The sequence below is a fragment of the Myxine glutinosa genome, chromosome 6, assembly GCF_964187855.1.
Source record: "Myxine glutinosa chromosome 6, kmMyxGlut1.1, whole genome shotgun sequence".
Taxonomy (NCBI): domain Eukaryota; kingdom Metazoa; phylum Chordata; class Myxini; order Myxiniformes; family Myxinidae; genus Myxine; species Myxine glutinosa.
Window position 1 is genome coordinate 83839177 of NC_136266.1, and position 13594 is coordinate 83852770.

Here is a 13594-nt window from a genome sequence, read left to right on the forward strand (position 1 = left end):
TTGGCAATCTCGTGAACAGCATGCCTCAACGTGTACGTGCTCTCCTGAATGCTCGTGGGGGTTACACGAAGTACTGAACTGTAATTTTACTGTCTGTAATCCCAGTCGTAATTTAACTTTTGTTAAAAAATTTTTTGGCTAATGTGCAAAATAGAGATACTTCTGGAAAACGTACAGAAGTTTAACACAGTACTGTCCATGAATTGAGTTCGATATCGGTTTACATCACTTTCAAGGATCAATTTATTTGTTTCGAAATGTCAAATGGGGTTTTTGTTTCTTTTAAAGGTCACATCAACAAAATCTAGAATAATTTCAACATAATTCCAATGAACTTTTGGTTCTAAGACATCTTGAAAAGTAAGTTCACCCCCACAAAAAAAATATTCCATATTAAATGCCCAAGTCTGAAGTTCACCGTGGCCCACTGGCAAGTGACGCTAAAATGATATATGTTCGCCAATGTATCGGCAAAACGACGTCAACCGAATCAACATTGCGAGGAGTTAATTTACGTACAGTGCATTCAGAAAGTATTCAGACTAGAATAACTTCAGACCTCATCCGCAGCTCAATGGAATACTGTTCTCCCCTATGGGCCGGTGTTCCTGCCTCATACCTAGCTCGGCTTCACGCTGTTGGAACCAAAGCTTTCAGAATTATTGGAATCTCCCGCGATGAAGCTTTCTCTGAGGGCCTTTCACTCACTCACCGCAGGCAGGTAGGTGGTCTTTCTGTCTTCTACCGACTCCTCTCTGGCCTTGCACCCCCAGCTCTCTCTGTGCTCTGTCCCCCAAATATTCCTACAGGTCGCACAAGACCTGCCAGCAACCCTCTGATGGTTAAACTGCCGAAATCTCGGCTCTCTGCTCACCTTCACTCTTTCATTCCTCTTTTCTCCCACCTCTGGAACAAACTCCCTCACTCCCTTCAATCCCACTCCTCCCTCCAGGTCTTTATAACAGCTGTTCACCACCATCTCTTATCTTCCCCCATCCAAAACCTTGATCTTTTCTACCCCCGCTAATTCACCCCAGATCCACCTTGTTTGAAATTCCAACTTCTTTCCTGGAAGTCCTGGCCGTGTCCATATGTTTTATACCTCCCCCACCTCCCCCCCCCCTTCCAATGCCCCCGCCCCCCAAAGCCCTCTCCCTCTCTCAGATCTCTCGATGTCTCCATGTCTCTCGGTCCCTGCTCTCAAATGTTGTGTTTGTGTCCTTCCCCCTCTCTCCCCATCTTGTCTACCGCTCCCGATGTTATATGTTTTTGTGTCGGTTTGTCTTTCTGTGTTATTAATGTTCGCTCTTTCACGAGCCTCGATCTTGTATACAAAAAAAAAAAGACCTCTTCACTTTTTTCACATTTTGTTATGTTGCAGCCTTATGCTGACGTCGTTTAAATTCCTTTTTTCCCTCATTAATCTACACTCAATACCCCATAATGACAGAGAAAACAGGATTTTAGAAAGTTTTGCAAATTTATTAAAAAGAAAAAAACTGAAATATCACATTGACATAAGTATTCATACCCTTTGCTGTGACACTTGAGATTTAGCTCAGGTGCCTCCCATTTCTCTTGATCATCTTTGAGATGTTTCTACACCTTGATTGGAGTCCACCTGTGGTAAATTCAATTGATTGGACATGATTTGGAAAGGCACACACCTGTCTATATAAGGTCTCACAGCTGACAATGCATATCAGAGCAAAAACCAAGCCATGAGGTCGAAGGAACTGCCTGCAGAGCTTAGAGACAGGATTGTGTCGACGCACAGATCTGGGGAAGTCTACAAAGAAAAATCTCTGCTGCATTGAAGGTTCCCAAGAGCACAGTGGCCTCCATAATTCTTGGTCACCTCTCTTAACAAGGCCCTTCTCCCCCGATTGCTCAGTTTGGCCGGACGGTCAGCTCTGGGAAGAGTCCTGGTTGTTCCAAACTTCTTCCATATAAGAATTATGGAGGCCACTGTGCTCTTGGGAACCTTCAATGCAGCAGAAATTTTTTTGTAGGTTTCCCCAGATCTGTTCCTCGGCACAATCCTGGCTCTGAGCTCTGCAGGCAGTTCCTTCGACCTCATGGCTTGGTTTTTGCTCTGATATGCATTATCAGCTGTGAGACCTTATATAGACAGGTGTGTGCCTTTCCAAATCATGTCCAATCAATTGAATTTACCACAGGTGGACTCCAATCAAGGTGTAGAAACATCTCAAAGATGATCAAGAGAAATGGGAGGCACCTGAGCTAAATTTCAAGTGTCACAGCAAAGGGAATGAATACTTATGTCAATGTGATATTTCAGTTTTATTCTTTTTAATAAATTTGCAAAACTTTCTAAAATCCTGTTTTCTCTTTGTCATTATGGGGTATTGAGTGGAGATTGATGAGGGAAAAAATGAATTTAAACTATTTCCGCACAAGGCTGCAACATAACAAAATGTGAAAAAAGTGAAGAGGTCTGAATACTTTCTGAATGCACTGTATTTGACTGGTAGAACAACAGAGAAGCAAGGGACTTCCCAAACTAATGGATCTCTGGAGGGAACAAGTTTGGGTGGGGGAGGGGGGGGGGGGGTGGGGGGGATGTTTTGCAAGTGTTGGTGAGGATGCTTTTGTTAGATGTTTGTTTGTTGTTTGTTTATTTATTTCTTTTTTCTTCCCCCCACATATTTCTAGTAAGTGTGAAAGTTGTATTGCAATGTGGAAATAGAGGCAGATTTATTCACTTGCATGTTTCAAGTGGCCCCGAGGAGCAGGTGACTGTTATGCAGAGGTGTCTGCAAAGGCAGGTTTGACTGCAATTGAAATTCTGATTGTTGACAATGCTGGCGTTTATAGGATGCTGTGCAACATATCCTAGGAATACAAGGCAGGAGGAAGTTGTGTCCATAAAAACAAAATCCTTCCCCATTTTGCACTGACAACCATTGTTTGAGGTGAACATCCCAGTGTGACAATCCATTACAGGCAAAGAAATATGCGATGGAGCAGAGCATCAAGAGTGTCCTCGTGAAGCAAACGATTGCCCATCAGCAGCAACAGCTGTCTAACCTTCAGGTATTGCGAGGCACTCCTGTTTCTCTTCCACGTAGTCGTGCCTTTAACCACAACATATATTGTCATTAAATATCGTCTTGATTTGCACTTCTCCATAATCTCATAATGCCCTTCCTGCCTTTGTGCCTGTTCCACTATCAGCTCGCCGCTCAGCGCCAACGAGCATTGGCCATCATGTGCCGAGTATATGTGGGCTCCATTTATTATGAGCTGGGTGAGGAGACCATCCGTCAGGCTTTCATTCCCTTTGGTCCCATCAAAAGCATCGACATGTCCTATGATCCCGTCACCATGAAGCACAAGGTTTGAGCATGATCTTATTTTTCAAGAGACCATGAGATGTATTTGTATAATGCTTTATATTTTTGCCTTAAGTGAATCTTTCACACTCTTCTTTTACGCATTCAAAGCACTTTCAATCTGCTTTAAAGCCCAATGGACCCAATTTTGCAAAATCAGATGTAAGTTACTCAAATCGCCATAACTACAACAGTTTCACCACACAAAACGACATCTGGTTTATATGGTGAAGCAGTTGTGGCCATGGTTACTTTGAGTAACTTCCATTGGGTTTTTGTTATTGGTCCCCTGCCACTGGGTTTCACTGTAGGTTTGCTCTCAGTCTGTCCATCTGTCCATCCCACCTGTGGTTTTCCAGACTGTTTTTTCCCCATACACTTTAACTTATTCAACTGAAACTCGGTACGCAGCTTTATTATGATAAAGCCATGTACCAAGTTTTGTCATACTGTATATGGCTCACAATTGCTGAGTGCTTGGAACAAGAACATTCATTGGGACTAGTAGGGGACATGTATTGCAAAGCAATTCTCATTTTGTGCTTTTTATTTTTTATTTTTTTAAATGCAGGAGTGAGGCTCATGGAATAGCAATGTAGAACTGTTCGTGGGGTTAATATAGATGGTCAGAATTGGGGCTCTGAAGACATGGCAGTGCACTGCTTGCTTGAAGTCTTGGAGGGAATAGCGAAACAGAACCACCTCTCGAACGTGGTTCCATTAACGGAGTGAGCAATAAGAGTTTGTGTGCATTCAGCTTGGATTTTGGAGGTTTAACTGGGGTGGTGGGGGGGGGGGGGGGGGCTTGCGAGGAAATTGGATGCAGGAGGAGGCCATTCGGCACATCATGCTTGCTTTGCACCAACATCAGACCAATTATATCAGTCAGAACGATGTAATTTAATGGGAAGAATGAGGGGAGGAGTGGTGCTGAGACAATGTGGCATGCTTAGGGATATCCCAAGGTTGCAAAAATAAAAATAGAATCGTAAGTCCTGAAGCTCACCTGGATCAGGAGCAACAGTCATTCAAACCACCCACAGATCCCCTCTGACACTGATCTATCTATAATTCCAGTAATCTCTGTATGTGTGTTTGTTTGTTTGTTTGTTTGTTTGTCTGTGACCGCTGTTTCTCGACAACCACGGGTCCGATATACTTTAAACTTGCCAGGTATATTGCTGGGGACCCGAGGATGTGCCTTTTCAAGGTTTCATATTAATCGGACAAGTACTTACCGAGCTATGTCCAAAAAACGATTCAACCAATCAGAGAGCAGCGAGCTATCGCGTGTGCCGAACGTGGCGAACACACTCTGCCTCGGACGGCACATTTGAGAGCGTATTCATTTATTTCACGTTGGCAAACTATGTTGCCGCTATGTTGGCGTTAAACGATGTTTTAAAACTAATTAAAACTACTTTGCGATTCATCGTAACTGCGATTCGTAACTGCCGTTCGCTTTGGCTTTGCGAATGGACCAAACCATTTCATGTAAATAGAGGGGGGGGATTGTCACCGTACTCGCAAGCCGTTCGCTTTGGACCAAACCATTTCATGTAAATAGAGGGGGGGGATATAATTTTAGATATAGATATAGTACGGGCATGCCCTCGTATTTTTAATGCAGTGAACATACTTTGGTACATCATGTGCAATTAAGGTTGTGATTAAGTTTCATTGAAATTGTGTGTAGTTTCGGAGAACAGAGCAAATACCTATTTTGTGTGGCCAAACCTCCCTCCCCCGACACCACCACCCCCCCTTCCCCGAGACCCCCATTATGAGAGTAGATTTTGATGCGGGCAATACACCTTTGTTAGGCATCAGATATGAATCAAAATTGTATGTGTAGTTTTCGGAGAAGAGTGCAAATACCTCATTTAGGGGGTCAAGCCCCCCCCCCCCCCGGTAGACCTCCTTCATTAGGCATCAGATAATGCAGCTCGTTGCCAAGTTTCATCAAAATTGTTTGGTTCAAGCGATGATGACTAAAGTGTTTACAGACCTATTCACTCACTCACTTACTCACTCACTCACTGATTGACTTACACTACATGGCCAAAAGTATGTGGAGACCTGAACATCACACCCATATGTGCTGTTTGAACATCTCATTCCAAAATCATGGGCATCAATATGGAGTTCGTTCTAGTGCTGTTAGCTAGATTCAAAATCCCGTCTCGGAACCGTCTCGATAAATTTTCAATTTTCATAACGGGATCTCGGATCGGCTCGGTTCCCGGCAAAGTAAAAAAATAAAAAAAATAAATAAATAAATAAATAATAAGGCTTCAAAAATAATGGAATTTCATTACAATATATAAACAACAATGAAAAAAATTCATTTCTGATGTTGAGTACTTAAATTCCGACTTAGCTTCCATTTACCGGGATGAAATAAAATACACCGCCTACATGCAGATGATCGGCCACCGATGGGACCGGGTTATCTCATTACAGTTTGTATTGTCATGTAATTTATTGCTCGGAATGTCAGAGAGAGGGAGAAAATGTTTCTGCCCAGGCATATACGAGTCCCGGTTGGAGTTTCATTATCATTTTGTGAGTTGTGATCGCCAAGGGGCTCGCTCCCCCCCGTTCCCCTCCCCTCCCCCGCCCGGCAATGCCGGGTACTTCTGCTAGTAAATTATAAAGCGGGCGGTGTAGTGATCACCCCCCCCCCCCCCTCCTTATTTTGACTCTGTGACTAAAGTAAACGTAATCGACTTATCAGGCCTAAAGTGGAGATAAGATAACCAAAATACTTTCACATTCAAACCGTCAAACCAAACCCCGAGGGATTCTTACAATTTATAGATTTAGCGTTGCAATTAAAACATAAACGTCGTTCATCAAAAACTCATTTCATAAAACTACATAATGTATTGTACTTGTATTAATACATTGTGTGTAGAATAATCCGTTATAAACGTGTTTTTAATCTAAATAAACATCGTCCCTCCATTCACGGAGCCTCGAGCGAGTCCCTCGATATTAATGTGCAAAAGACCATAGCAACCACATTCCGTAACTCGTCTCCAAGGACGGACACGTGACCGCAGCGTAAAGCGGAGCGAGGCGGAGTGATACAGCGGAAGGATTCAACGGTTTAAATGACGCCGCGATGCGGTGGATTTTCATTGTGACCTTCATCCTGATGTCGTTACTTCCGCCACCAAAGGTGGATGGAGGTTATGTTTTCACTCCTGTCTGTTTGTCCGTTTGTTTGTCAACACAATATCTCAAAAAGTTGTGGACGGATTCGGACGAAATTTTGTGGAGATGCAGCGTGTGTGACAAGGACGACATGATTAGATGTTGGTGAAGATCCGGATTCGGAATTCGGATTCGTTTGCAGTGCATTGTTTGTTGACAAGGGGAAAATCCTGGAACAGTGAGTTTACTTTATCTATCATCGTTTGTGTCAGGTCAGCTGCACTTGCGAAAAATGATGCTTGTGCAGAAGCAGAGTAATGAAAGCAAGGCTCAATAAATGCCTCTATTATGGAAAATATCTGCAAGAAGTTGGAATTTTAACCGGGATTTTTTTACCGAGAAATTGCGTCAATCAATTTATCTCGGGACCGTCCCGAGACCGTCTCGAAAGCCGAAACCGCCGGGATTTCGTCCCGGTCTCGGCTCGGTTGACAGCCCTAGTTCGTTCCCCTTTTGCTGCTATAACAGCTTCCACTCTTCTGGGAAGGCTTTCCACTAGATGTTGGAACATTGCTGCAGGCATTTGCTTCCATTCAGCCACAAGGACATTAGTGAGGTCAGGCACTGATGTTGGGCCTGGCTCGCTGTCGGCGTTCCAATTCATCCCAAAGGTGTTCGAAGGGGTTGAGATCAGGGCTCTGTGCAGGCCAGTCAGGTTCTTCCACACCGATGTCGAGAAACCATTTCTGTATGGACTTTGCTTTGTGCACGGGGACATCGTCATGCTGAAACAGGAAAGGGCCTTCCCCAAACTGTTGCCACAAAGTTGGAAGCACACAATCATCTAGAATGCCATTGTATTCTGCAGTGTTAATATTTCCCTTCACTGGAACCAAGTGGCCGAGCCCGAACCATGAAAAACAGCCCCAGACCATTTTTCCTCCAACAAACTTTACAGTTGGCACTATGCATTTGGGCAGGTTGCGTTCTCCTGGCATCCGCCAAACCCAGGCTTGTGTGCGGCTGCTCGGCCATGGAAACCCATTTCATGAAGCTCCCGATGAACCTTTGTTGTGCTGACGTTGCTTCCAGAGGCAGTTTGGAACTCGGTAGTGAGTGTTACAACCGAGGACAGACGATTTTTACGCGCTTCAGCACTTTGCGGTCCCGTTCTGTGAGCTTGTGTGGCCTACCACTTCTTGGCTGAGCTGTTGTTGCTCCTAGACGTTTCCACTTCACAATAGCAGCACTTACAGTTGACTGGGGCAGCTCTTGCAGGGCAGAAAATTGATGAACTGACTTGTTGTAAAGGTGGCATCCTATGACAATGCCACATTGAAAGTCACCGAGCTCTTCAGTATGGCCCATTCCACTGCCAATGTTTGTCTATGGAGATTGCATGGCTGTGTGCTTGATTATATATACCCGAGAGGCGGGGAGGGACTTATTATAAAATATAGCATCAAAGCACAACAACAGTTGAGAACAGGGACATCGGTAGATCTGTGGAAGGGAGAGGGCTGAGGGCTTATGGCTGAGGGGGAGTGTGGGTGGAGGATTACATGGTATAAAGCAAATGAACACCACTCGGAATTTCAGGAATGAAGTTGGAGATTGAAAGAGGTGGAGGTGGAGTTGGGGTATTTTAACGGGGGTAGAAATGATCAAGGTTTTGTACGAGGGAATATAAGAGATGTTGGTGAACAGCAATTTTGAAGACCTGGAGGGATGAGTGGGATTGAAGAGAGTGTGAGTTTGTTCCAGAGGCAGGAAGAAAGAGGAATGAGAGCCGAGATTCTGATTTTGGTAATTTCACCAGAAGAGGGTTGTTGACAGATCATCTGAGACCTGAAGGAATATTTGGGGAACAAGTCAACAGACAGAGCAGGGGGGGGGGGGGTGTGCAAGGCCAGAGAGGAGTCGGTAGAAGACAAAGCCTGCATGGCTAAAGTCGGTAGGTAAGATGTTACAAGACAGAAGCCTCTCCTCAGTGAAAGATACATGAAAGCCCGCTTGGAGTTTGCAAAAAAGCAGCTGAAGGATTCTCAGACTGTGAGAAACAAGATTATGTGCTCGGATGAAACCAAGATTTTACTGTTTGGCTTCTGTCTGGCCACTCTGCCATAAAGCCCATATCGGTGGAGTGTTGCAGTGATGGTTGTCCTTCTGGAAGTTTCTCCCATCTCCACACAGGATCTCTGGAGCTCAGCCAGAGTGACCATCGAGTTCTTGGTCACCTCTCTTAGCAAGGCCCTTCTCCCCCGATCGCTCAGTTTGGCTGGGTGGCCAGCTCTAGGAAGAGTCCTGGTTGTTCCAAACTTCTTCCATTTAAGAATTATGGAGGCCACTGTGCTCTTGGGAACCTTCAATGCAGCAGAATTTTTTTTGTCGGCTTCCCCAGATCTGTACCTCGACACAATCCTGTCTCTGAGCTCTGCAGGCTGTTCCTTCGACCTAATGGCTTGGTTTTTGCTCAAATACGCATTGTCAGCTGTGGGACCTTATGTTGACAGGTGTGTGCCTTTCCAAATCACGTCCATTCAATTGAATTTACCACAGGTGGACTCCAATCAAGGTGTAGAAACATCTCAAAATTATCAAGAGAAATGGGAGTCACATGAGCTAAATTTCAAGTGTCATAGCAAGGTTCACTGGTTCATTGAGTACCAGTTCACTGGTAATTCCCTGCTTGTCGTAAAAGGCGACAAACAGGGTTGGCGGCAGGAAGGGCATCCGGCCGTAAAACATTGCTTCACAAAGGGGACCGAAAAACAACAACAACCACAGTGCCCGAAAAAGGCCAACCCCCGCTTGCGGGGAAAAATGGCCTCGAAAGGTGGGGTCTTTTTTATTATTTATAGCAAGGGGTATGAATACCTATGTCAATGTGATATTTCAGTTTTTTCGTTTTAATAAATTTGCAAAACTTTCTAAAATCCTGTTTTCTCTGTCATTATGAGGTATTGAGTGTAGACTGATGAGGGGAAAAATGAATTTAAACGATTTCAGCATAAGGCTGCAACATAACAAAATGTAAAAAAGTGAAAGGGTTTGAATACTTTCTGAATGCACTAAGTTTGCTGTCTGTCTGTCTGTCCATCCGGCTGTCAGTCCCACGTCTGTTTTCCAGAATTTTCCCCCATACCCTCTAACTCAGTGGTTCCCAACCTTTTCTGTGCCCCACACCCCCAGGAAATATTTGATTAATGTTCGCACCCCCTACAAAAGTGATATCACATTTGAAGATGAAGAAGTCAAATTTTTGAACCACATACAATACTGTGGGTGAACAAATTAAACTAAAAAATAAGATTTTAACTCTGTGCATGAAATGCAAATATAAATTGAGCAATTCGATTATAATTTATTCAGAAAAAAAATGAAACAGTAAAATCAATCCCAATTGTGAACATAAAATTCAATGACTTCTATATTTTTGAACCACAAATAGAACCACAAATTGAACCACCCACCATAGTGCCACAGGTCTGCCTGTGGATTCAGGCGATTCCTAGATTTTGTCTTGATTGACAAAAGACAACTGAATCCAGATTCATACAAGTATGTCGTTGCAAATGGAATAAGGACACGGAGTGCTTTTCCACCAAGTCTTGGGAACATATCCAGTGCTGCACACCAAAACTCCTCCAAAGTCTTGCTTTCAAATTCCAATTCAAGAGCTCGATTTGTCCGCAAATCAATAAGACCTTCCTTCAGTTCTTCAGCATTTGACATTTTCTCCATATTATAGGAATATGGATTCATGATCCATTCTTCTGAAATCTTCAGGTCTCCAGCAGCAAAATATTCATCAAACGATGCTGACAGCATTTCCAAATGAGCCGCAATTTCTTCACGCACAGTAGGAGTTATGGATCCAGCATCAACCATCTCCAAGTGAAGGAAAATTTGAGAGATTGCCTCTTTCCACCCTTTGACGCCAAAGACATAACTTTTCTTTGAAGGCATTCAACTTTTCACAAGCCTTCAATATGTTTATCCCTTTTCCTTGAAGAGAAACACTCAGGTCATTCATACGAATGAAAATGTCAGCTAAGTAAGCCAGCATTTGGGCGAATTGCTGTGATTCCAATGCCCCAACCAGATCACATTCACGCTCTTCCAGAAAAACTTTGATTTCTTCCCTCAGTTCAAAGAAGCGGGTTAAAGCTTGTCCTCGTGACAACCAACGGACTTCTGTGTGGAAAAGCAAAACTGAATGCTCACTTCCCAGATCTTTACAAAATGATCTGAAGATGCGATGGTTCAAAGCTCGCCCCCTGATCCAGTTGATGATCTTCACACAAGTATCAAGGACTTTCTTCAAATTTGGAGGCAATGTTTTTGATGCCAAAGCATGCCGATGAAGAAAACAATGGGTAACTTGCAAGTCTGGAATCTCCTTTTTCATCAATGCAGAAAAGCCAGATTTATTTCCAAGCATTGCAGGTGCCCTGTCAGTGCACACAGAACCAATGACTTTGATATCGAAATCATGTTTGGCAAATAAGTCTTTCACCAGCTGCATCACATCCTTTGCAGTTGTGCTTGTTTTCAAATCTTCACAAAACAGGAAATCTTCCTTCACAGCACCATCATTGACATACCTCACTAATGTGATGAGTTGACAACAACTGGAGACATCAGTTGACTCATTCAAATGAATAGGGATTTTAAGAGGACTAGCCCTGATATCTGAGATGACTTGGTCCAAAATATCTTCACTCAAATCACTGATTTGGTTGTGAATGACATTATTTGATAGGGGCACCTGTTCAAATTTTTTTCTTGCTTCTTTGCCCAGGATAGTTGTTGCCATTTCCAGTGCACATGGCTTGATGAGATCTTCTGCAATTGTATGGGGCTTCTTGCATTTGGCCACTGCATATGCCACTTGGTATGAAGCAAGAAGTAGTGGTTTTTCAACAGAAACGAAACCCAACTTTGGAAGAGTTCCTACAGAATCAAAACGAGCTCTTTTGATTTTCAACGACCCAACATCATCTCCTTCAACATCACCTCCGCCATGCTTGTTCTTGAAGTGCTCTTGAAGCTTGGATGGTTTCAGATTTGAGTTGCAAAACACAACGCTACAAAGAGTGCACTGGGGTTTTTGCAAGCCATTATTTCCCGTTATGCAAAAAAAATACACACAATTTTAATATTATTGAGTGGTCAAACTTTAATTTGAAGAAAATTTGAGCATTTACCTCATGAGTCACTGTTCAACGAAGCACGCATTTAATGACAACATTCTTGGTTGATCTCCCATCCTTCTTTTCTTTTCTTTTTTTTCTTGTAGTGTAAAAGATGGGAGGGGAAGAGAGACAGAGACAGAGACAGACTTAAAAGTTTTATGTTATGTTCAAAAGGCACACTGGCAGATGACCGAGTGATGACTCGTGACACACGACGACAAGGACACAAGCCACTCTTTGTCGCACCCCCAGATATTCCATCTCACACCCCAGGTTGGGAACCCCTACTCTAACTGTTAGAGTCTAACATATTCAACTGAAGCTTTGTGCACGCTGTTACTTTGATAAGTTGCAGAACAAGTTTGAGTGGAACATTTATTGGGACAAAGAGAGGACATATATTGCAAAGTAATTCTCATGGTGTGCTTGTTATTATCGTTAATTTTTCGATTATTTTTTTTGTCCTTGCTCATCAGGGCTTTGCTTTTGTTGAGTATGAACTGCCAGAGGCAGCTCAACTAGCTATGGATCAAATGAATGGCGTCACGTTGGGAGGCCGCAGCATTAAGGTAAGTGTCCCAGCACAACCCCCCTCAGCCTCTCTATTCATCCTACTCATTGTTTGTGTACGTGTGCCTGCTTCTCACTCACCTGCGTACCCTCCATTGCTCACGTTGATAAGAATTATCAGTGCTGCGTTACGATGCAGGTATCTCTGTGATGCCTACGTGCACGCTCGCAGGACGTAACCGATGCTGTGTTGAGCTTTCCACCATTGTGGCCATTTGAAAGACAAAGGGGTCGGTCGCATGCCCACGGACATGTCTTCTGGATTTGGGTCCTGTTGCACTGATTCGTGAATAGTTTTCACACTCCTGGCAGTCCGTAAGTTCCAGGTAATCTTTACGTGACGCATTAATATTCCCGGGGTTGTAAAATCCGATCAACTTGAGCAAGCTGCTGGATTTTGGCTTAGCCTGCGAGCCATCATTCCTGGACGTGACCATGAGTTTCTACAGCCGACCATTTTTCGCATGGCATTCGGTAGATTTGTTAAAGGGTACTTTACATATATGTATTGGAATTGACGAGTTACCACCGTGGTGAACAACCAGAGGTGCTGGAACTCATTGTTGTCGCCTTCTGTCACCGGTACTACTGCACACTAGCTAAACCACCAGGATTCCAGTGGGAAAAAAGTATTTGTGGTAACTTAAACCAATGGAAAGTGGGGGGGGGGGGAAAAAAAAAACCCAACTAAACCTGTTTTGCGATTAACACCTACAATGACAGGACCCAAAAGGGAGTGTCAGTGGCATTGATGGTTTAAGGCCAAAGTTGGTGTTATCCAATGGTTCTCAGATATAAACAGGTGTACGTTGAAGGCGTAGCACACAGATTTACGCTCCCGTAATAAGGCAGCATTCGAATCCTGTTGCGTTAGCCAACACTGGGGAAGGCAGTGTGCGTCTGGAGGCTTAGGCTGAATGTTTCTGGGTTTGAATGGGCAGGTCGAGAGACCGAGCGTCTCTCTTGGCGTGAACGGGCAGGTGGGAAGGCCGAGCAACATCGGACAGGCGCAGCCGATCATTGAGCAGCTTGCGGAGGAGGCGAAGATGCACAACCGTATCTATGTGGCATCCGTACACCCGGACCTTGCAGACGACGACATCAAAAGCGTGTTTGAGGCCTTCGGGAAGATCACTTTGTGCCAGCTTGCACGAGATGCCGTCACTGGAAAGCACCGTGGATACGGCTTCCTTGGTAAGGAAGTGAAGGACGTGGTTGGAGGGGCGGAGGATATTGGAGGTTATCAGCTGTGATATTTGATGAGAATCTTAGCCATGATGATAATTGTTCATTGTCCCACTTCCCACCTTT

The 13594-nt window shown here is 43.9% G+C and overlaps 1 protein-coding gene across 2 annotated transcripts in view; it reads left to right on the top strand.

The window, feature by feature from the left end:
* LOC137430025 (poly(U)-binding-splicing factor PUF60) overlaps positions 1–13594 on the top strand; it is a 93695-nt gene that overhangs the window by 14292 nt on the left and 65809 nt on the right. Inside the window, exons 3-6 of one of the 2 annotated variants that reach the window (XM_068120484.2) lie at positions 2968–3057; positions 3199–3360; positions 12190–12282; positions 13225–13477. In XM_068120484.2, the coding sequence (XP_067976585.1) occupies positions 2968–3057; positions 3199–3360; positions 12190–12282; positions 13225–13477 (598 nt within the window). The remainder of the gene's footprint in view (positions 1–2967; positions 3058–3198; positions 3361–12189; positions 12283–13224; positions 13478–13594) is intronic. The other variant, XM_068120486.2, reaches the window with a different exon arrangement.